Below are 23,988 nucleotides of genomic sequence, written 5' to 3'. Positions count from 1 at the left end.
CTACAGCCTACAGCTTGAGCAATTTCAGAGTAATTAAAAAGAGCAATTTACAGAGTAAAACTATCTTGGGAAATACATTTACATTAATGTCATTTGGAGGATGCTATCATCCAGAGCATCTGAATGTAGAATTTAGGACTTTAATTGGTGCAGCCTGGCTGGAAAACTGGATCTTGTCTGCCATGGAATGGATAATGTTGGTACAGCCATTTTATTATACTAGCGGTTCTTATATTTTTTCTTGTGCACCCCTCATTCAGGATTCAAAATATTTCGTATTTCTGATTTGAAGATTGGATCTAACATGTTCACACAGTCTTGAAGAAAATCATATCTGTATATATAAAGATTTGGGCACAAGACCAAAAAAATCTGTCTTGAGTAACATCAGCCTGGAAATGGGAACATTAACAAATACTCAAAATATTAATTAACCAAATAACTAATAAGCATGTTATTAGTATTTTTTAAGCTCAGCTAAATAGCCTTTGGTTTGTGTGGATCAAGCAGAGTTGCCAGACTCGCAGTTTTTTCCGCAAATTGGGCTAGTCTGAAAATACAGTCATGGGTAAAAATTAATGTGTGTTTTTTTTGCTAATTATGTTAACATTACATGTTCTTGACTGGGATATGAAACTGTTATAAAAGAACTAATAAAACACTAATGTTACAATATTATTAATGACTAAGATAAATAGCAATACACTGCCATTTGCTTCATACCTGTGACAGACATATATTTTGGGCTAGTTTAAGCTTCTGAAGGGCAGCTTTTAGACTGACTTCGGCCTGGATATTTTTGCTGGACCTGGCAACCCTGGGATCAAGGGACAAACGTATTGTATTGTTCCCTAATTTTAACTAGCAAGACTGCAAAACTGAATAGATCACTCCCTTAAAACCATGCACCATGTTAAACACATACACAGCCTTTATAATCACAGTACAAAATCACACCTGAAGCAAGCTATAGTTTTTGAGGTAATTCGCTAGATAGCACAGACCTAATATGGTCTCAGGGGGATGCTTTCGGAATGGCCCCAGCCTGGGATTGTCCCCTGGCAGAGCTGCGTCTCTGAGGGCCCCAGAGGGCTGAGCTGGCCTGAACTGGACCTGGATGCCTCCTCGGTCCATCTGTCGCCCATGGCTTTGGCCCACTGAGCCTGGGACCCCTAGAGAGACAGGGGCCCATGTGTCACTGCTTCCATCCACATCATCCTGTCCTGCCAAAGGCAGCCCCTGCTGCTGCTGGCCCAGGCAGCCTGAGGGGTTCCCTGCTTGAGCTCGACGCATGAAGCACATAAATGCTACTGCGTCCCCACATCCCACTGGAATGAGTGTAATCCATATTACCATCTGCCACTCAACAGACAGCAGGAGTCGCTTCAGTATGGCAATTTTATTCACTCACTAGCAAAATGCAGTAGCAAGTGCTTCACAGCTCATATTGTCACACAACTCATTTTAAAGCCGGGATGTGCTCTTTAAAGTGCTTGAGCCATTAATAACTCTTGCCATTAAAGAACAACAAGTCCTAGAACTGGCCTCGAGATAGCAGCGTGATGTTTTCAGCCTTTTCATCATCTTCATCCTCCTCCTCTTCAGTGCCGGCAGCAACAGGGATAAGCAGTGGAGGCTCCATCAATCAAGCAGTGGAGAGTCATTGGTGCCCTGATCACATTTCCCTACTTACAGACAGCAGCCCCACCCCCAGCGCACACAGGACACGAGAGGAGGAAGAGAGAAGAACAGCAGTGGGCGAGAGGAGGAAAGGACAGCCCCAAGGTCATCTCCCGGGAGAGAAGATCTCATGACAATACCAGTTACACACACATACATATACACACAAACACATCCTGTACACAAACTAACACACAGTCATACATTATATGGATGACCTATTGGGACACCTGCTAATTTATAGTTTCTTCAAAAATCAAGAGTATTTAAAAAAGTTTATAAAGGTGCTGCCATTATAATCGCTGGTCCAGATCCTGTCCATGTAGCTTGTCATCCGCTGTTGGAGCCCTGAGAGAGCACAATTGTCATTTGTTTGGTTGGGTAGATGGCGCTCTCTCTCCACATCACTTCAAAGGGTGACGTCGCTCAGCACAAGGCATCTGTGAGCTGATGTATCGGAACAGAGTCACTGCGGTTTCCTCAAAGCGTGCTGGCTACTTGGCAATGAAAATGGGATAAAAAGAGTTAATCCTGCTTTTCCTGGAGTCTCTAGTAACTCTCCTGGGAAGCTTTCTACTAGACTATATTCAGTGACAAGAGCAGCCCTGAGGTCAGAATGTCATCTGATCATTACCCAAGCTCATCCTTTCGAACCTTCCAACTTAGTCTATTCCATAACTTTTGGATGAAGCATCACTCTAAAGAACACACTTCCACAACTCAATGCTGGGGAAAGGTTATATACCTCTAGCCCACACAGATTTAGCAAACATTAATTTTAATGTCTGTTTTAACCACATTGTTCAGAGTGGGATTAACCGACATTTGTACCTAACTGACAGCATTGGGGAAAGTTCTCAGAAGGTACATTAAAGTTTAGTTAGATTTTACAGTGAAACATGAAAACAAAACATAATGTCTAAAACTAATAAAACGCTAAGTTTTGCCCACAGGAGAGCCATACTATTTTCTTTGTTGTAAAACCACCTTTGTGACAAAAAAGTAGATGATTCTCTTGACCAAACAGACCCAACATGGTTTGGGTATACTGGTGGCAATCTCTGGTAACCATTTTAATTAATTTTCACTTCAAGAGAACTAAAGTAAATGAAACAGAGTAAAGTAATAAGGAACGAATGGGAAATTAAGCACCTCCTTTACATATCTGGGAAAAACTCAGTCATGCTCAATTTTTACTAAACTATTCACCCACATTGATAAATTTCCCACTGAAAACCTAGAAAGGTAGAAAACCTACTGCTATAACACAATGAAAGAGCCTTTACATTTGGTTGAACTGTATTAATTATGGCTGCACAGGTGATTTATATAAAATTCATATGTGTAGGTTGAACTTTCTCTCACCATCTTCAGGAGTCCTGGGTTTCACCCCTCTGTCTCTTAAACTGCGGGAGTTGCTTTCCTCCATGTTTAATGTACTTCCCCAATCTCTGGCAGGTGATCCATTAAAAGTGCATGCTGGATCAATAATTAATACCACTACCATTTGCTAAGTGCGGACCACGCCTTATAGAAGTAGAAAAGGAAGAAAAAGGGGAGGGAACTCGGGGAAATTTGGGCTGGAGTTCTGAACTGCGTGCTGAAGAAGCGTGCAGTTATATCCCCCCCTTTTTATTTAATGAGAAGTGGAAGAGTAGAAAAAAGGGGGTTGTTGGGGAGGAGGTGGGTTGCGAAGTTTTCGTCACGAGAGATAGTTAGTTAGGGGAGGTATTTATAGGACGGTTGATTGATACGGGGTGGAGTTAGAACGTAGAGTTCGGGCGTGGTCCTTCTCCCAAACTTTTGTTATTACATAACATCATTTTGCTAAGTGCGGACCACGCCTTATAGAAGTAGAAAAGGAAGAAAAAGGGGAGGGAACTCGGGGAAATTTGGGCTGGAGTTCTGAACTGCGTGCTGAAGAAGCGTGCAGTTATATCCCCAAAATATGGAGCTTATAATGAAGCTAGTTTGAGATGAGCCTGTCTCGAATCGTCTGGTTTGGAACGGATGTATAAGTGGTACGCCTGAGAAGACCACCGTCCGAGAAGCTTGATGACGTGCTCGGGGATTCCTTGTCTGGAGGCGTTGGATGCTGCACCGATGCGGAATGAGTGGGCGGAGAATTGGTCTGGTGAGTAACCGTTGACTGAAAGGATGAGGCGGAAATGTGTGTGGAACCAGTGCCTTGTGATTATACTACCAGATTCCGTAGTGAACGGAGGATCCGAAGGTGATGCTTGTTGAGAGAGCCGGAGATTTAGGTGGTGGACGAGTGGTTCGTACGGGCTGAGGGGTGAGTCAAGTTTAAACAGATGGAGGATCGTGGTTTTGCCAAGTTGGTCAGTTTTGCTTCGCTTGATTTTAGAGGTGAGAGTATCCGAGTCCAGGATGCTGAGATCTGATATGAGGGGGTATGAAAAGGAGTTGTGGGAGATTTTAAGTGAAGTGAATTCTGAGCATCTGAGGAATCCGACGTATGCCAGGAGAAATAGCGATTGGAGCGTGGAGGATGTTGTCGGAGGGTAAAAGCCTGATCGGAGGGTTTGAATGCAACGATGGAGGATTTCTGGTGAGATGGGAGCTCGTTCGTGTGAGGATGGAGTTTCTGATTTTTGGATTCCTTTCAGGAGAAGGGAAATTTGAGGGTGATTAGAGGAAGGGTGTGGTATGCCAGTAATTAGTTTAGTGAAAAAATTGATAGCTGCCAGATGGACTCTGAGTGATGAGGAACGGGCTGAATGTTGAATGTGAATGAAAGTAATATAAGCTGCTATTACGGATGGATGATGAGAAGGGAAAGATATATTATGTGTGGAGTGGAAATTTTTGTATGCTTTCCAGCTTGACCAGTAAGTAGAGAGTGTCTGTGGGGAAACGGCTGAAAGGATGGTTTGTTGTGCTTGGAGGATTAGTTCGTTCAGACGGGGGTTAGGTGTAGTGTAGTTAGTGAAAATGGAGGTACCGGCGTTGGGTTGCAGTCTGCATGCGGAGCCAAGGATCTGGATTTCTGGAATTGAAAGCGAGAAAGAGAGTCAGCAATAGAGTTGGATAAACCTGGGATGTGGACAGCTTTAATTATAAACTGATGCTTAATGGAGTGCCAAGTGAGGCAACGGATAAAAGGCATTATGTCTAGCGATTTTGATCGATTTTTGTTGATGTGGACCGCGGCGAGATTGTCTGAATGGAGTAAAATTGATTTTCCTGACCATTCATGTCCCCAAAGGAGGGCAGCGACGAGGACCGGATATATGTCCAGAGAGCGCAGAAGAATCGCGCGGCTGCGCGGCGGAGCAGATGAAGTTCTCCGGCCGAGCAGAAGCGACCAGAGGAAGGAGCGGCATCTGTGAATAGCTTAATATCAAAAGAGCTGGAAGCTGCGTTGGCGTAGAAGAAAAACCCGTTAGATTGCAGAGGAGGCACAGCCAGAAATGGAGCTCTGACGTGCAGTATTAGTTGAGCATAACGAATGGTGGAGGGCTCGGACGAAAAGCCAAGCGGAGGAGGCGGGAAATGAAAGAACGACCCTGGGTTCGATTCGGGTTGTGAATAATGTGGCCGAGAGGGGAAAGACGGTGCTAGGTACGGGCGGGGAGACTTGAAAGGAGGCGGAGTCCAGAAAGATCCCAAGAAACTCGAGAGATGTGGAGGGACCAACGGAGTTCTCCGACAGCGGGGCACGGAGGCGAGTGAAAGCGCTGGTCATGGCTTCAAGACCCATCGAGAGGGGCGAGGAAGGAGGATCGATGACGAAGTTACCCAGGAGGTGGAGCACGAACTGGGGCCCGTGTTAAGCAAATCCAGCAGAGCGCCTTAGCAAAGGAGTCGAAGCTTGGGGTTACTTTTGCACCCGAAAGCAAGGTGAACTGAAAAACGGACTCTGAAAAGGCGCCAGGAGTCAGGATGGAGAGGGAGGATTTTTGAAAGCCGAAACCACGTCAGCCTTAGACAGCCAGGCCCATCGCGGGATGGGGAGCTTCGTCCCGCAAACACACGTCAATGAAGGTCCAGATCCGGGGCGTCTTGGAATGTAGCAGGGTTCCAGTGTTGGAGATGAGCCGCAGCGCGAGCTGAGAGGGGGCGGCGCTGTAGATGGAGAACGAAGGTTAGGAAGCTCCAGCAAGGAGCTGAGCGGGTGCTGCAGCCCGGTGAGAAACGGCGAGAGAGGAGGCGGGGAGAGAATTGACGGAGTAAAGGAAGGAGAAAGGCTGGCTGGAAGGGACGGGTTGGAGAATAGTGTTGCCAACTGCTCAGTAAGGAAAGTAGCCATTGGCTGCAGTTTGTGAGTAAAACCCCTTAAATGTTAGAAATGTTACAAATGAACTCCGTCTGTTGCTTTTATAAATATAGGCAGAGACTTCTGAAAATAACTGCATTTTAACGTAAATTACATGATTAAGTTTTTTTTTTTTTTTTTTTTTTTTTTTTTTTTTTTTGACAGTCAGCGGCGGCTGTAGGTATGCGCAGTTCGTTGCAGCGTGTTTGAAGAGCAGTGTGAGTGTGTGGTCTGACTGAGACTGCGCTGTGAGTGTCGTGGGCGGGGCTCGCGGCAGCACCTGCTGCTCGCTGAGGAGAAACTGAAGAGCATGTGTGTTCATTTAAACTCTCAATAACAAACAAAAACTAAGTCGGCAAGTTGGCAACACTGTTGGAGAACAGCAGGAGGAACGCAGAAATGGAGAAGGAGGATGACCGAGAGAGGGGGTTTGAACGACTGAGGGGAAGAGGGAAACGAGAAAGACGAGAGAAACGAGGCGCTGAGGCGAAGTTGGTGCCGCGCCAGGTGTGCGAGAGCTGCAGCAGCGGCGAGGGGGTTTGGACGACTGAGGGAGGGGGAGTTGGACGACTGAGGGAGGGGGAGTTGGACGACAGAGGGAGGGGGAGTTGGACGACAGAGGGAGGGGGAGTTGGACGACAGAGGGAGGGGGAGTTGGACGACAGAGGGAGGGGGAGTTGGACGACAGAGGGAGGGGGAGTTGGACGACTGAGGGGAAGAGAGACGAGAGAGACGAGAGACGAGGCGCTGAGGCGAAGTTGGTGCCGCGCCAGGGGTGCGAGAGCTGCAGCGGCGGCGAGTTGAGCGGGTGACGTCATCAGGCCGCGACACTGGTGCGGCTCATGTGCGCTGTTCAGAGGTTCAGTGAAAAGTTCCGCTTTTGGAGCAGAACGGGGGAAAGGGACGCCACGGTCCTTCAAAAACCCGCTGCAGCTTAACAACAGTCCAATCGGACATGCGAGGAGGCTGGGACTTACTAGGAGAGAGGGGCCCAGGGCCGGCGAGGCCGGCCGAGGAAGACGGGCGTCCGGAGCGACGAGCCCGCGCAGGAGGAGTAGGGGGAGAAGAGCGGCGGGAGCGCCGAGATCCGGGGGTGCACTGGTGAGGACGACCGACCCGGGAGGAAGAATAAGCAGTAGCCGGAGTAGAACCAGGAGTAGCCGGAATGGAGATTACGGAATTCAGACGACGAGCCCAGCGAGGTGGAGTAGGGGAAGGGGGAGAAGAGCAACGGGAGCGCCGAGATCCGGGGGTGCACTGGTGAGGACGACCGACCCGGGAGGAAGAATAAGCAGTAGCCGGAGTAGAACCAGGAGTAGCCGGAATGGAGATTACGGAATTCAGACGACGAGCCCGGCGAGGTGGAGCAGGAGTGGAGACAGGCTGGCTAGGAGGGAAGAGGTCCTCGTCGGAGGCGGTGAGTTAAAGGTCCATGGTGGAGAACAAGCTAATGCGAGCAGGCGGGTGCGGCAGATTCGACTGATGCGAAGTTTTCGTCACGAGAGATAGTTAGTTAGGGGAGGTATTTATAGGACGGTTGATTGATACGGGGTGGAGTTAGAACGTAGAGTTCGGGCGTGGTCCTTCTCCCAAACTTTTGTTATTACATAACATCATTTACAGACTGCCACTGTCTGCCTGGCTCTTACTCCTGAGAAACAGGCCTATCATGAACAGGCCTCCCGAAAGCAGTGGAACTAAAGCAGTATGAGAGCAAAAGTGCATAAATCTTCCAGAGTAAACGAGAGAGATTCTTCCAGCTCTTCCTTTTCAGACAGTGACCTCGTCCATCATGCTCTGGTCTGCTTAGCAGTTAATGTGGGCAGAACTCATCTAGCTCAATCTTTCTGGGTGGGCAAGATAGTCCTCCTCCTTCAACCAGCCCTCAGATGTGATGCTAGTCAGTGAAGATCCAAGCATGTTCAGGTGTCCTGTGACATTGTTGCATTAGTGGCAGGATGAGAAGTAGCAGTTGCCTGGCGTGATGTATCTTGGAAAAAGCAGATACTAGCCTTGTTCATCACAGCATTGGTAAATATTACTAACTAGCAGGGGTGTGACGATAAACTAATATCACGAGACGAGACGAGACACGATACTGGGTTCACGAGACAATACAAGATTTAAAAATATTGGCTTAAAAAACTAGAGTTTTATTTGACAAAAACATATAACACAAACTTAACAGACTGGTTTCTCTCACACATTGATTCAATAAGAAACATAAATAAGAATAAGAATAAAAAATAAAAAAAAAACTTTTCTAGGTCTTATATAATGCAAACAATAAGTGCAAACCACAACCAGTCATATTAAGCCTATGGTTTGTGTTTTTTCTCCTAAATCTCTTGTAATTTAACTATGCATAACCATAACCAGTCATATTAAGACTATGCTTGAAGTGCTAAACAGAGACAGAACATTTTTTTAATACAGTACAGAGCTAAGGGATAAGTACAACTGCCTATGAAACAGTTACGTGTAGGATTTACTTACAGTATTTACATATGGTTTGTGTCTTGTTGGTCACTCTGTTACCGTTTATTGTTTCCACAGGAGCCAAAATGCAGCCAGACTTACAACTTAAAAGTAGCGGAAGCATCTTCTATGCAAATGTCCGGATTTTCCTCTTCTGCTGAGAGCTGCTTTCACTGCTCAGCCACCACACTCGCTGCTATCACTACTGTGTTGCCAGATCCCTTTTAAAAAGTCCACACTAAACTGTTTTTTTCCCACAAGGTAGAAATATCGAGAAATAATCTCAAATCTACTACCTAGGGGTGTAACGATGCACTTTGCTCACGATTCTATTCGATACACGATTCTAGATTGTCAATTATATTTTCTCAAGACATTTAGAACAATTTCTAAACTTCTTATAGCAGCAGTCTTTAAGGTGTTTGCTTTTAAATTGAAAGCAGCAGTGTTCCTGAGTTGGAGGGGACAAGTTTTCGTTACGCTCTTATTTTTAACAATTTCAAGTACTATTTCAAGATAGAAGACAGAGGGAGATGGAGGAAGATGACTCGCTGTCGCAACCCCTGAAAATGAAAAAGCCAAAAGAAGAAGAAGAAAAAGTACAATTTCAAGTATTATTATTAACAAGTACTTTCAGCCCTAGCAATTTGCTCCTATAAGTTCCACTGGTTGCTAAATATTCGGTGAATCACTGCTAAGGAAACTGTGTCTGAGCCAGCTACTGCAGTTCCAGAGCGGACAGTGCAGCCTCACAGTCTGGTACAGTAGTTTGACTGCTGCTGACAGCAATGCTCTCTGGAGGGTGGGGAAAATCACCCAGTTCATCACTACAGCTGCCATCGCTCTCATAGTGGACATCTATCAGAAGACATGCCAGAGGAACGCCAGCAGCAACACCATACACCCCAGCTGAGCCTGAAACATCAGACCAAAGAACAGTTTCTATTCTCAGAGACACGCTGTAGATACTGTGCACTCAAAACATCAAATCCACTACTAACTACTGGCACATCAGCCAGCAAACAACACTGCATACACTATACTGGCAATTACTCGAGAAACGCCCATTGCTTTCTGTTGTACACTGAAATGCTAAAATCATGGGGTAGCAGTATGCAAATTGATGAAGACAAGTTACCCCAGGGGACTGCTTGGAAAGGCCCACACCTTTATAAACTGTAAGTTGTGAGGTTAAACACTGGCCAGAATGCACACACCACAGCAAACACATTCAACTTTCTACTAACTGTTTTTTGTAAATTATTTTTATATGCAACATTTTAGACACTTCTTTACACACTGAAAATATCAATATTATGCTCATTACAGCATATTTTATATCATTTATCACAATAACAAATAAAATATCATCATACTGCCACCCATAAATTAACACCAAATTACTCAGCACACAATTTGCACCCCTCTATTTCCCTTCATTTTGGTTCATTTTTACAAAATAAGAAATAATACAGCATTTTGAATATTTAATTCAATAAATACAGTCTTACTTTCTTTTTACTCTGACATATTTTCCTGCAGGAATAAAAGCATCCTTTTCTCTAAAGAATGAGCACAAGCTCCCCAAAATAACCCTTCGATTTTGTCTGCAGACACTCTGAGTTTCTTGCTTATTCAGGTTACAATCAGCTTTATGGCCTCTAAACCACACTCTAAATCAGATGCCCGCATCTCCATACCAACAAATACATCAGCTCTTTTCTTCTTCACTAGCCTCATTTTGTCTCTCTCTCTTTCTCTCATCCTCTTTATTTTTAGAGGTTTGGCCCGTTTTCAGACACATAAGGAATTCTAGAGTAAACAGTTCTTATTTCTTAAAGTAACCGGACTGGATTAAAAAATCTATTCAATGTGATATTTCACTTTCACTGCATACAGTTGATAACATGTTTGTGATCTAAATTTAGGTTTAGGAAAAAGGTGGAATCCAGCTTAAAGAGCTTGTGACATGACTTAAGATTCCAGCTTAAAGACTTGTGCCTTGACTTGGACTCCAGCCTAAAGACTCACGACTGGTTTATAATCTACCCTAAAAACTTGACACTTGATTTAAGCCCTATCCAGATGGGATTATTTTTTTCAGGGGGTCCTGTGGTAATTTTCTCTTTTACGGGGGGGTCCTTTGTTATGTTATTACCGTTCAGATTGACCATGTATGTGTTTTTCTCAGACGTCCTCCAACTTCGTGATCCTCCGCTAATTTTATTCCCGTCCAAAAGCACATCTCTTAGTTTCGTCACCTCGCTTTTAATAAAATAGCTATTTGTCCACTGCCACGCACTGTAATTGCACTTTCGGTGTGCGTGTCTATAGAGATCCACGTAAACACAACAGCGAGTGGAAATGGAGGAGCTACTGAACGCAATGTCATGTGACCGAGAAAAAACTCACTGGTCCTACTGTTTTTTCAAAATCCATTCCAGATGCAAGAGTTTTATCAATGAGTAGAAGTCTAAAATATTTTAACAGACATCCCCTTGAGAAACTAATCCCATCTGGATAGGGCTTTAGACTTTGGACTAAAGACTTGAGCTCTGACTTGTGCTCTAGCTGAAAGGCTTGAGACTTGAATTATGACTGTAGCCTAAAGACTTGAGACGCTTAAGCGATTCTGAGTAATAATTAAAATTTAGTTACATTTTTTGGTAATTTTATGCGTTTTATCCTTTATACCACTGCTAGATTTATCATTAGATTTAATTTGATCTAAATTTTCTCACTATAAGAGAAACCAGTAGCACAATCTAAAGTACACATGACCACTATGCAAACTGGTCATGGTAGATTTATCAATAAAAAATACAAAAATATTTCTTCGTTATTGAGTCCATTTACTGCATTGGATCAATTCACTTGTGTTTTTATGCTGCTGGTCAGTTTTTTTTTTTTTAACACTTCCCATTTCAGACACTCTCTCACTGGTTACTCCATAATGCCCTCCACACTAGCTGTGACATAAGAGTGATAATTAGCACTGCCTACTTCTACTGTTGTCTATGAGGGAGCCTCAGAGGCTCTTTGACAGCTGTATCTGTGCTGTACTGGGTACTATTCCTCACTTAAATGGAAGTGAAAAGGTCAGTCCTTAGGTCAGATATGTTTGAAAAAAAGTGTTGGTTTAATATAAAAACTGACATCGCCAGTTGTATGTAAATCACACCCATTAGACTACAAATTATTGTTTTTAAGGTGACAGAAAAATATTATGAATCTTACATATACAGCTCTGGAAAATAAGAGACCACTTAAAAATGATTAAAAACCTGTAATATAATCAAGAGGAAGTTGGATGTTCACAAGCCATCAAATCAAGCTGAACTGCTTGATTTTTTGCACCAGGAGTGGCATAAAGTTATCCAAAAGCAGTGTGTAAGACTGGTGGAGGAGAACATGCCAATATGCATTAAAACTGTGATTTAAAAAAACAGTGTTATTGCGCCAAATATTGATTTCTGGACTCTTTTTTATTATTTCAGCCATTTCTCATTTTCTGCAAATAAATGCTCTAAATGACATTTTTTTAATTTGGAATTTGAGAGAAATGTTGTCCGTAATTCATAGAATAAACATATACCTATAAATAGCAAAAAAAAAAAAAATCCAGAGCTGTATATTAGAATATGTCTGTCTCGTCTTGTTTTGTCGAAATAAGACAGACTCTTCCCAAGAGCCTTTTAAAAGTCTATATGTTTAAGAGTGACCCAGCAGAATGCACTCTACACAGTACAGCAGTGAGGCAGCTCAGAAACGACAGTGTTTTCCACACTCAACCAACGAGCCCCGTAAGCCAAGATGACAAAAGAGCTCTCTGGTGACAGCCTGGAAACATGTCAATGTTTTAAAGCAGAAAGAAAAAGAAAGAGATTCTGTTGAACAACCAGTGTTCAAAGAGGTGCTAGTTACTGAGGGAGATGAAACATTAACGCTGTTGTCATACATGCTAAAGGCAAAACCTTTTAAGTCTGCTAAACACCACCGCCCAGCAAGCTCTGCATTAATAATACCATCATTCATCTATTCATGATAGACTCAAACAACACACTGAGTCAGTGTGCACATGTGCCTCGTGCTAGCTAAAACATCTCCTTATGGCGCACGTGGGTTAGCAGCTCTTCTGGAGTGCCAAATACCCACACAGGCCCTGAGCACAGGTCACAGCTTAACACCTACACTAATGTGCAACGTGTGGAGTAGGAGTGTAAAGAAACGAACATACTGCTCTCTAATTATTCTCTGTTTGGGCTGCTCAAATCCACGGGTTCTACAGACCAAAAAAGTGAAAATCACACGCACACACACACACAACATTTCTCAGTTGTGGCAAGCAAAATGACCTCTGCTTGGCCTTTAGCACAGCAGCCTGCTGATGGGGATGGTCAGATCTCATCTTTCTCTCTCTCGCTCTCTCGACCTGTCTTTCACAACCTCTCTTGTGGCAGCGAACAACCCAGAACACACATAAATACACACACACACACACACACACACATATATATATATATATATATATATATATATATATATATATATATACGTAAATCCCATTTTCTATACTTCATCTAATTGTTCATTAAATACTTAGTAACTGATTATGTACTTACCACTGTAAACTGTTTAGACAGGGACTTGGCCTGTCACAATAACTGTTTTTTAATTGACAATAAAATGTGACAGAATAATTGGTAGCATTCATAAACTGACATGTAAGTGGAAAAGCAAAAAACTTATATCTCTGACATCACATCTAAAGCAGATATAAGGGGGAGGTCATCTGAGAACAGATGACAGTGAGTGAGTAGAGCTAGAGCTTAAGTAGGGCTAATTGCTAAGTACTTAATCAGTTACTAAGTAATAGATAATGTCTAATGCACAACTGACTACTCCCTAAACAATGGATAATCAATTATGTATTAGCATGCAATTAATAATGCATTGCGACCTTAATTTAAAGTGGTGAGAAAATGATTTAATAAAATGTGCGGAAACACATCAACATGACTGTAGCAACTATTTAAACAGTCCTGAAATAAAAACTTTTTTTTTATTTTTTAGGTTTGAAAATAGCCTGAAAATTGCATTTATTTATTATTGACCAGAAATGTGAGCTTTATTGCGCTTTACTTCAAATGTTTATAATCTATTCTAAAATCCCAAAACTGTCAGATAACTAACAGATAATAACTGTGATTATTCTTATTTCTGCACATAGAGTAAATCCTCTCTATGTCTCACTCTCGCTGGGAGCAGTGAGTGTAGGATCTATACACTCAGAGCTTGACAGGCATGTGAGGCACACTGCTGAGCCAGTGAGCCTGACAGTCAGGCGGCTGCCCCTCGCAGCATCTCACACACACACACACACACAGACACAAACACACACACACATTATAGGCATATGCAGCAAAAAAAAAAAAACACAAAAGGGCAGACTCTATCAAGCTGCGCTGACAACCGCTCCTGCTGCACTTGACTCAAGCAGAAACGCAAGCCTCCAAAACGCTCATCATTTCATCATTACAGCAGCTCAGAGAAAGAGGAGCTGCAGCTCCTCACTAACACAGCCTCATATAGATAAAATAGTATAATTATATCATCTCACACCGCAGTCAGTGTGTATTGCAGTTCATTGAAAACACTGGTGAATCCACTGTCTGCATTCTAAACAGCACTGGGATTGGTGAATAAACTCATTTGCATATTGATAGCATTTGCTATAACAGTTTAGATCGCACAAATGCACATCATGTTAAAGTCTATGGAGAAAACTTTAATTGTTACACCCTCCCAAGACCCTATTTTGAGGTCACCAAGTTGTAGCACAGATCATTTAAAACTGCAATACTTCTAAATAATACCTGAACTTTTATTATAGTTTAATATAAGAATAGCTTGTCACTCAAAACCATTTATCTCCAAACAACTGGGTAAAAGGTAAAAGACTATCAAACTTTTAATGGAAGTCATGTTACATTTTTTTAAAAAACATTTCTATTGGTCTATTCATCAGGACATTTGGCCTTCTCCGGCTGTTGGTAGTAGGCAGTTCGTCACAAACCCTGCTGGAGATATCGGCCAATATCATTCATTGAGGGAGGTGACTCTTGCCCCGCCCCCAAACTGTCAAAACCACCCCTTTGAACACTAAAGTGCAAAATCTTCTTACAAGCAAAAACAGCCGCTGCATGCAATTTGCGTAGTGCGTGAGGACAACTGTGAATTAGAGTGAAAAAAAAAAACACGAAGAAGGAGAAAAATAAAGTTCGAGAGCAATATTTTGTTCAGCATGCACACGATTCCCTTTTTTTGCAGGCAAGTTTCACATGTATGCTTGTGAGAGTTAAATTTACACACACAGGTTAATTCTTTTCACCTGGTATTTTTGCGCCCCCGACTTTTGACATTGATGTGACGCCATTTATGTGTATGCTAAAAGAAGAACTTTTACTAATGCTGGTAGAAGCAGTCTCCCTGTCTAGATGCTTGTGTTTATACACATGTGGCCATGGAAGCGATTGAAAAATGAGCTCAATTGTTTGAATGGGTGAACAAATACTTTTGGTAATATATTGTATGTAGGACAAAATTCATTGGTTCACTTCAGAGCCCAACCACAACCACTTAAAAACAGCACACACCGTTCCTATAGACAAACACAGCAAACATCCTGGGCTCTACAAGCACTAACAGCAAACAGCAAAACCATCCTAAGAGGTGTACTGCAAAGGCCAATCAGATAATGGTTAAGAAATGCAGTTCTGCTCCTCACACAGCAGAGCTGAGCGCATTATTACAGGAGCATCAGCAGTCTCTGGCTGCACATCTCACTGCACTATATCCTATTGCACCGTCTGAACCCCCTCTCAAACACCTTATATCCCCGTGCCACGAGTCTTCCTCTGCCCCCAGCCACCGGGCTCACATTTTTCTTCCTTTTTGATGAGTAACAGAGAAAAAGAGTCATTTGATACTGTTGGGGTCATAGCAATGTGGGAGAAAAAGGCAGCCTAAAAATAGCCAATCCCCCCCACCCCCCCGCTTCCAATTATACTCTGCACGAGGCAGCTCCTGCTCCAGCAGATTTCTTTCCCCCCATGATCGCAAATCTTCGCTTATAATCGCATTCACCCAGCACACTGGCTCTCCAGTGGCGTGGGGAATAACCGCTAGAGCCAGATTGAGGCAGGGGAACGGCTCCATTTGCCGTTTCAACAGTTCCAGAAGGAAAGGGAGCAATTTACTCAAAATTGAGTTGATTTGAAAGATAGGCTAACATCAAAGGCACTGTTCAAACACCAGCATACAGTACTTCTGTGCAGAGGTCCATTTCCTGAATAGGTGCAAAATTAAATTAATAAAAAATAGTTCCGGTTCTAAAATCTGATCAAAGGCAAAATTTGTTCTTTATAAATGTATAAAAAAAATAACTTTTATCATCATTAGGTAAATCTCTTAGATTTAAATTTTCCCAAAAATGGAAGATGGTATTTATCTTGGCAAAGATGAATAATGAATAAGTTTATTACATGGAAGTCACAAACTAGGAATCTTTGAGAATCTGTTGTCTCTTCACTTGAATTTCAATTGAAATCTTTTAACTTGCCATCAGCGGTCAGAGTCTGAGAGAGCACAATTAGCCTTGCTATTTCTGATTAGGTAATTGGTAATTGGCTCTCTCTCTCCCCTAAGGTGATGTCCTCGAGCACAGGTGCGCAGTTAGCTCATGTATCAGAGCTGGGCATCCTAGTACTTTCCTCCAAAAGTGCTGGATACCCAGTAATCCAACAGCAGCAGCAGTTGTAATAGGGGGTTGGGTAATTGAAAAAAATACCGTAGGTAAATAAAAAATAACTCATTTAAAAAGTAAAATTAAATCTCACATCTATAACAGAGCTATAAAATAATACAATAAAAATTCCAAAACTCAAAAAAACTTACAGATTTGTTTTCATTTCCACCTCCATCATTTACACAAACCATGCCCACTAATGGAATCCTTTTAACCCTTGGTTTCGACTTTTGTGGCCTGTGTGTTGCAAATGGCTTTAACGTAGCCAAAAAAGGCCTGCATAAAAGTAAAAATCAGCAAATAGGCTTAAAACACATCTAATCATTTTCAGCCAGATCCAAAGCATATTACATATTATTTATACATCAACCAGCAACATAAAATAATCAATAAATTAATTTAGTGCAACCTTCAGCTTTCTCATTCTTCACACAATCACTGTTTTCCAGGTTAAAGATATATGGAGAAACATGCTTATTAATGATTTGCTGTCTAACCATAATATAAGCTGTTTTAAATGTTTCTGGTCTGGTTCTGGGTTTAGTTAAATGCAGTAAATGCAAAACAAGTGTTAATTTAATAAAGTCACAAAGCACCAACCCAGCTAACACAGAAGGTTGTGAGAATGTTTAGCAACACTTTGAAAATGTTAGTATATAAGGTTACAGAAATAATGTACCAGGAACGTTCTACAAACGTTAATAATGGTTTGCATCACAATGTTATTAGAATGTTTCTCACATAACATTTCCAGCTGGACAAATACTAACATTATGGAACTGTGACATTCCCAAAGCTAAAAATCAAAACACTGACACAAGTGACATTGCAGTAACATTACCAGAATGTTTATAATAAACCGTTCCAAGAACATCCAGAAAACTAAAAAAAAAAAAAAAAAAAAAAAGACTGAGCGTTCCAAGAACAGCCCAAGAGCTGTAGCATTCAGAAAACATTCTACTAACCAAATATTATTAGCTGGGATCACCCTTAACAGATATTATTAAGATATTATATTAATAAACAATGGTGCAAAAAGACTGATTTGTCATTAAGTTATAAGAGTGAGTCATAGAAGCCTGGACCCACCAGCAGGTTGATGTGAAAGGGTGCAATGATATATAGTGCAGTGTCAGTGCACATTACAGTGGATGCTGTGGGATGAATGAAGAGACATGTCATGTTGTGCAAGAGCTACTCAGTCTTTGCTGGAAATGAGATTGGGTGCATGAGCAGAATTACCAGGCTCAGAGCAATTCTTCTCGATGGTCTCATTGTCGTCCTCGACAGCCATAAGTCTTCGGCTCAGACGATCCGCGGGCCAAGACGAACTCCCACGACCTGAAACAGCCAAACACACATCCATAATCATTAATTACAACCCATAATCAGAATAAATTTCATGTTGTACAAGCATAACAACTGTATTTTTTTATATAACTCTTTCTTGAGAAACCTTTATTGCAAAAGTCTTTATTAGCACGTGATTAGTGTTTTATGCAGAGCAGCTTTTTTATGACCACTGTGAAACCCAAAGCAGCCATAAAAGCTTAGGCTTTGCATCAATCATTAAGAATGACCAAAAGTCCTGGACAGGTGACCAATCCGATGACCGTGAATCAAAGACATTCATTCTTTTACCCGTTTAAATCCACAATCCTCTGAAAAGATTAGGTTAGTATACTAATGTTAAGCTAAACAATGGCCCGAAAGCTTATGTTATTATTAATTTTGCTTCATAGTTTAGGTGTATAAAATGAAATGGCTCATTCTGAATGTGTGCAGTAAATACCTCCAAAGAAATCCTGTTTCTGAGAACATAGCTCTGGTTTATAAAGCTCAGCAAGGCTGAAATGTATGATGGTGATTTTGGCTAATCCTTTAGACACAGCTTTTGTCCTCATATAACTGGAGAAGTTTCAATAGGGTCATATATATATATATATATATATATATATATATATATATATATATATATATATATATATATATATATATATATATAAAATCCGTAATAAAGTTTGCACTGTCCATTCTTCTATAATGTATTCTAGTACACATGACGTGGATCGTGTAATGATTGGTGCTGGCCCAGCTTCTGAAATGGAATGTCCCATTGAACTGACAGCCACTATCAGACCTCGCTCAAAATCTGATCATTCTCGTTGTCTTGCCATGAGCAAGCTGGTCAGTGCTCAAAAAAACCTTACAGAACATTCATTGTTATTTCCACCTCCATCATTTACACAAACCATGCCCACTAAGGGAATCTTTTTAACCCTTGGTTTCGACTTTTGGGGGCTGTGTGTTGCAAATGGTCTTAAAGTAGCCAAAAAAGGCCTGCATAAAAGTAAAAATCAGCAAATAGGCTTAAAAACACATCCAATCATTTTCAGCCAGACCCAAAGTCACAAACGTACTAGTTATACATCAACCAGCAACATAAAATGATCAATAAATTAATTCAGTGCAACCTTCAGCTTTCTCATTCTTCACGTTATGTCTATAACATTACAGAAATAATGGACCAGGAACGTTCTAAAAATGTTAATAATGGTTTGCATCACAATGCTATTAGAATGTTTCTCACATAACATTCCTAGCTGGACAAATACTAACATTATGGAACTGTGACATTCCCAAAGCTAAAAATTAAAACACTGACACAAGTGACATTGCAGTAACATTACCAGAATGTTTATTATAAGAACATCCAGAAAACTTAAAAAAAAGATTGAGCGTTCCAAGAACAGCCCAAGAGCTGTAGCATTCAGAAAACGTTATACTAACCAAATATTATTAGCTGGGATCACCCTTAACAGATATTATTAAGAGATTATATTAATAAACAATGGTGCAAAATGACTGATATGTCATTTAGTAATGAGCAAGCTGGTCAGTGTTCAACTTCATTCACAAAGTAACACCTCAAAACTTATAAAGGAGAGAGTGTTCCCAAGCCATCCCTTGAGGTAACACCCGAGGATCAATTTTATACTGATATACAAAGACTTTTGTCATGCAAGCTCGACTGTGGGTAATAGTATGAATGGGAAAAATACAAGTGTATAAGTCATTTCATGTACTCAGCAGCAGGTACATGAAAAAAATGTTTTAGCTCATTAAAGTTCATCAAAATGTCTTATCAATGCACAAATGAATTTGTACGCTTTTTCTATTCCACATCAACGGGCACATTCAATTATTTAACATGTTGTACTCTCTGAAATAGCATGAGTCTGGAGAGTCACAATAGTAATATGTTATGGTAAATGGTTCCAACAAAAAAGAAAAAAATCATTACTGACCCTTAGGCCATTTCTTACAATCATTCCAACTTAATTATTAATGTATTCATTGCTTTTTACCCTTTATAATTCTGAACAAATTAAACCCTCTAACATTTTCAAACAGCAAACCTGGTATGAGAGACACTGCATGTCCAAATGTATGTGGACACCATTTCTTAAGAATGTATTCACCTACTTTAAATTACTTTAATTTGCAACCATTGTTGACTGACACAGAATAGAATAGTTATCTGCTCTCTAGCGCAGATCAACATGAACTTACTGGCCCCATGGCCAAGACCAAACTTTTGGAAATACAGTGTATTTCACTTGTGGTGATGTTAGTTTTATTAAGCCATAATGTTTTTCAACAGTTTTACATCATCGTTTTGAACTAGGCCTCCTGAAATGTCCCTGACAGAACTTCTAGTGTGCGATTTTGAAGTTTGAGTCAGCTGTTCTGAAAATGCCAACTCTTTTTGAGGAATGATGAAAACCTGTAAACATCCAACCCTCACCCATTCACTGCAGAGTCCCAGGCAGAATCCTGATAAGCACAGCCATCATGCTGACCTATCAGGCAATGCTGTACACATAACTGCAGAACTCAGCAGGCAGATTCAGATCCGTCTTGTCACCCTGATACCACACAGTCAATCCCTTAAGCCTCCTGTAACGTTTGTGCAATTACCGTTAAATAGGATACTAAAAAAAACACATCAACACCTACTGATCCTCGAAATAGAGTAGAGATGTTGAGATGTTGATGTCTTCTTTCTTCTCTGGAAATAGAAAATTGATTCTTTCTGTTTAGTCACCGATTCTTTACTATTTGGTCTATAATGAAGTCAGTGTCTTTAAAACAGACTTACAGAAAATCAATTTTAGGCAGTTCTGCAAACATGCATTTGTGACCTACATGACACTCAATCAAAAATGAAAATCAATATGGATAGATGGTCTGTGTGGTGTATGCATATTACCATCTACTTCTACTGTCGATATCTCCTTGCTAGAAGCACCCAGTAACTAAAGTAACTGTGTTCGAACATTAAATTATATTTGTATGTATTTAGTTTTTTTTTTCTCTATTTAATTTATTTAATACATTGTAGATTAACATGTAATTATGTATTAAACAAAAAGTGTGGCCAATCCTCTGACCTTAACCCAAGAGATGGTGATTTGGAATGAGCTGGAGCTTCACAGTGTAAAGGAAAAGCATCAACTATTGTTCAGCACCTCCGGGAATTGAGAAAAATAATCTAGGTGATTCTACCTCATAAAGCTACTGATAAAATTCCAAGAGTGAACAGATCTGTCATCAAAGCTAAATGCCGCTACTTAGAAGAATCTAAAGTGTAAAACATATTCTGGTTTAGCACCTTTAATTTAAAACATAATTCCACAAGTGTTCCACTATAGCTTTAATGTCTTAAAAATTATATTTACAACGTAAAAATTAATGAATTAAAAAACAATGTCCACATTTTTGACTGGTAATGTGTAATGTGGAAAAGGCCTAAGAAAATTTGAATTTATGGAACTTTTAGTAGAATGTAGTCCATGGGCTTCCTGGCTTTATGTACAGTTTTGTGCTTTTCCGGCTAAAGCACATCTAATTTAACTCACCTGATTATTGCTAGGTTTATCATGTCTGTTAGAGCAAGGAGGTAAGTAGAGAGTCACCAATACTAGGCAAACTTGGTATTGTAGGACTTCTGTAATGCATCATGCATTGTCTTTTAAGATGAAATGTACTTACTCTACTTGTAAATCGTGTAACCGTTGCTTGGATAGTGATGTTAGTGCTGCTGTGCTAATAGCTACTAATTAAATGGGCAGAACTATGCAATATCGAGAGGGGAATCCAGTTAATGGTGTTCAAAGTCTTTATTCTTTTCCTCCATGAGACACGTTAGTGTTACACATTCTACAAATATATGAGTTTGAAATGGCAAAAAGAATAAAAACACCGGACTGGTTGAGACAAGCCAAGCTGAGCCAGCTGTTAATGAGTTGGTGCAGCTATATGCCAGTTCCTTAGTGGTTTAACAACAAACTACAGCTGCCTGTTTCCAAGGAGCCCTTATAGTGAACCTGTAGGGTTTACAGAGCTCCTGTATTCCTTATCTCCCCAATATGATCTAATCGGCTTTCAGGATCAGGTAAATTAGAGATCACTGACTGCATAGTTAGACTGAAAACTAACAGATACAGATTTCTTTCCATCTGTAGAAACTAATAACCTGTCTAAATGAATTGATATCATCACAGCTAATCATAGCATTTGTTTACTTACTTCAGATATTCATATTTGGCATCCAATAAGTTAATATTAACCTGTTGAGTAAGTAAAGGTTACTTTTGTGACTTTATAAAGTGACAAATGACACATGCATACACTGGCATGCCTCACTGGATAACAGTATTAAGGCTGCACGATATTGCGGAAAAAAAATACATTGGTGGTATGAATGTGCATCCCTATTTTTTTTTCTCATAAGATCATTAACACTTTTCTCCAGAAGGTTTGGCTGTAGACTAGGGCTTCCACAATTAGTCAATATAATTGATAATGGGACTCACACAGTTTACAATTAACTCTATGTTTCACAAGTGCCCAAACACAACAGATTACATAACTGCTCACTAAATATCAGAACTTTCCACTTTTAAAATGGGTAGCAGAAAAAACATTGACTTATCAAAACAATAAGCAGCAGCGTAGTCGCCTAAAAAAATAGGTGCTTCTTGGGTTGTGTTTGACAGTTTGAGTCTTCTATTCTTTCAGATCTTGGTAAAATTACTACAACTTCCACATACTTGTTCTAAAACCCAATTTTTTAAACTAATGATTTAAATATCAGCAGTTGCTTAAAAGTGTCTTGTGTGATCATAGACTCAGATCTCCTCTGACCTCCTTGGATTTGCCGAATGTACCGTGTGTCAATACAATGAGCCTTTAATCAGCAGGCCTTGGTAAGTTAAAAACATTATTAGCACTAAATGAACACAAACAAAAACACTGAAAGCGGAATATTGATATGACATTCATGCCCATGAAGAGTGTAAACCTCTGACAACTATACATTTATGCTCCAATTAATTGACTAAAATAATTTATTGGCACAATGCCTTGAAGTATGATATTATTTTTTATCCAATAACATCACCTCTACTTATAGGTCCATATCTAAATGTACTGTAGCCCATCTGTTGTCATGCACAATTACACAGTTTGTCAGCCTCGCTGGCCTGTTCCTGACCACAGGACCAGATGATATTTGGGCAGTGGACCTTACTCAATTCAGTCAGTGTCACGACTACATACAAATAGTCCACCATCAGAAATACACAGCCAAGAGTGATTCTGTGGCCAGAAACAGGGCCAGGGAAGTGTGGACTGCAATCTTTGTCTTCTAGCAAGTAAATACAAGAAGAGTGTTCTAATAAACTGGCCAGATATATACACACAGTACTGTGCATCAAGTTTTAGGCACCTAAGCTAATTAACTATGTTTAAAAACAATATGAGTGTTTTTGCCTGAAAAAAAGCAAAACATTTAAACATGATTTTAATATGTTCAGCTCCATCAGCAGCTCACCTGATTTAACATCAGTAAGATCTGATTTACCAAACCAGGTGATGATATGATGAGTACTAGAAATAACTAGAAATAACTTGAAGGAGAGGAGAGATTAGGAGATGTTTTAAGGAAAACAGTGCTGGAAAAGCTGTGCTTTTTGTAAAATTGCTATTTGTATTTATTGTAATGCTAGTGTTTTACTGAGCTAATAAACACTTACTGCGCAGATAAGACACAGATAGGACATTTCCACAGGTACCTAAAACATTTGCACAATACTGTATGTACAGTGGCGTGTAAAATACTTTTGCCCCATACAGATTTCCTTAGTTTTTGCTTTTTTGTCATACTGTTATTTTTCCAATTATCAAACAAATTTAATATCAGACAAAAATAACCTAAGTAAATATAAATGCACTTTTTAAATAATAATTTCATTTATTAAGGAAAAAAAAAACTACCCAAACTAATCTAACCCTTAAAATAACTGTGATTAATCACACTTTTTGGAAATCTGACTTTAATTTCACTATTCACAACCAGGCCTGATTACTACCTGACCTGTAGAATCAAGAAATCACTTGAATATAACAACGTGAAGCAGCTAAATATCTCAAAAAGCAACAAAGTATGACCCAATATGAAGACATATGTGAGAGAGCAAATTTGATATATATAAGAAAACTAAGTCACTTAGTCATCTTTCAGTCTGGAAAAGGATACAAAGTCATTTCTAAGGCTTTGGGACTCCAGCAGACCACAGAGAGAGTTATTATTATTTAAAACATGGAACACAGGCTGGCCAACAGAAATTACTCCAAAAGGGCAAAAACTCATTCTGAAGTTTAGAAAAGAACTCAGAAA

General features: G+C 40.4%; 1 protein-coding gene across 4 annotated transcripts in view; it reads right to left on the bottom strand.

Moving 5' to 3' along the window:
* slc24a4a (solute carrier family 24 member 4a) overlaps positions 1-23,988 on the bottom strand; it is a 48,656-nt gene that overhangs the window by 22,466 nt on the left and 2,202 nt on the right. For all 4 annotated transcript variants that reach the window (XM_049463546.1, XM_049463548.1, XM_049463545.1 and 1 more), the window contains exon 2: positions 17,487-17,585. In XM_049463546.1, the coding sequence (XP_049319503.1) occupies positions 17,487-17,585 (99 nt within the window). The remainder of the gene's footprint in view (positions 1-17,486; positions 17,586-23,988) is intronic.

The sequence above is a fragment of the Astyanax mexicanus genome, chromosome 14, assembly GCF_023375975.1.
Source record: "Astyanax mexicanus isolate ESR-SI-001 chromosome 14, AstMex3_surface, whole genome shotgun sequence".
Taxonomy (NCBI): Eukaryota; Metazoa; Chordata; class Actinopteri; order Characiformes; family Acestrorhamphidae; genus Astyanax; species Astyanax mexicanus.
The sequence above is the reverse complement of the archived record's forward strand: the minus strand, read 5'-3'. Positions and strand labels throughout refer to the sequence as shown.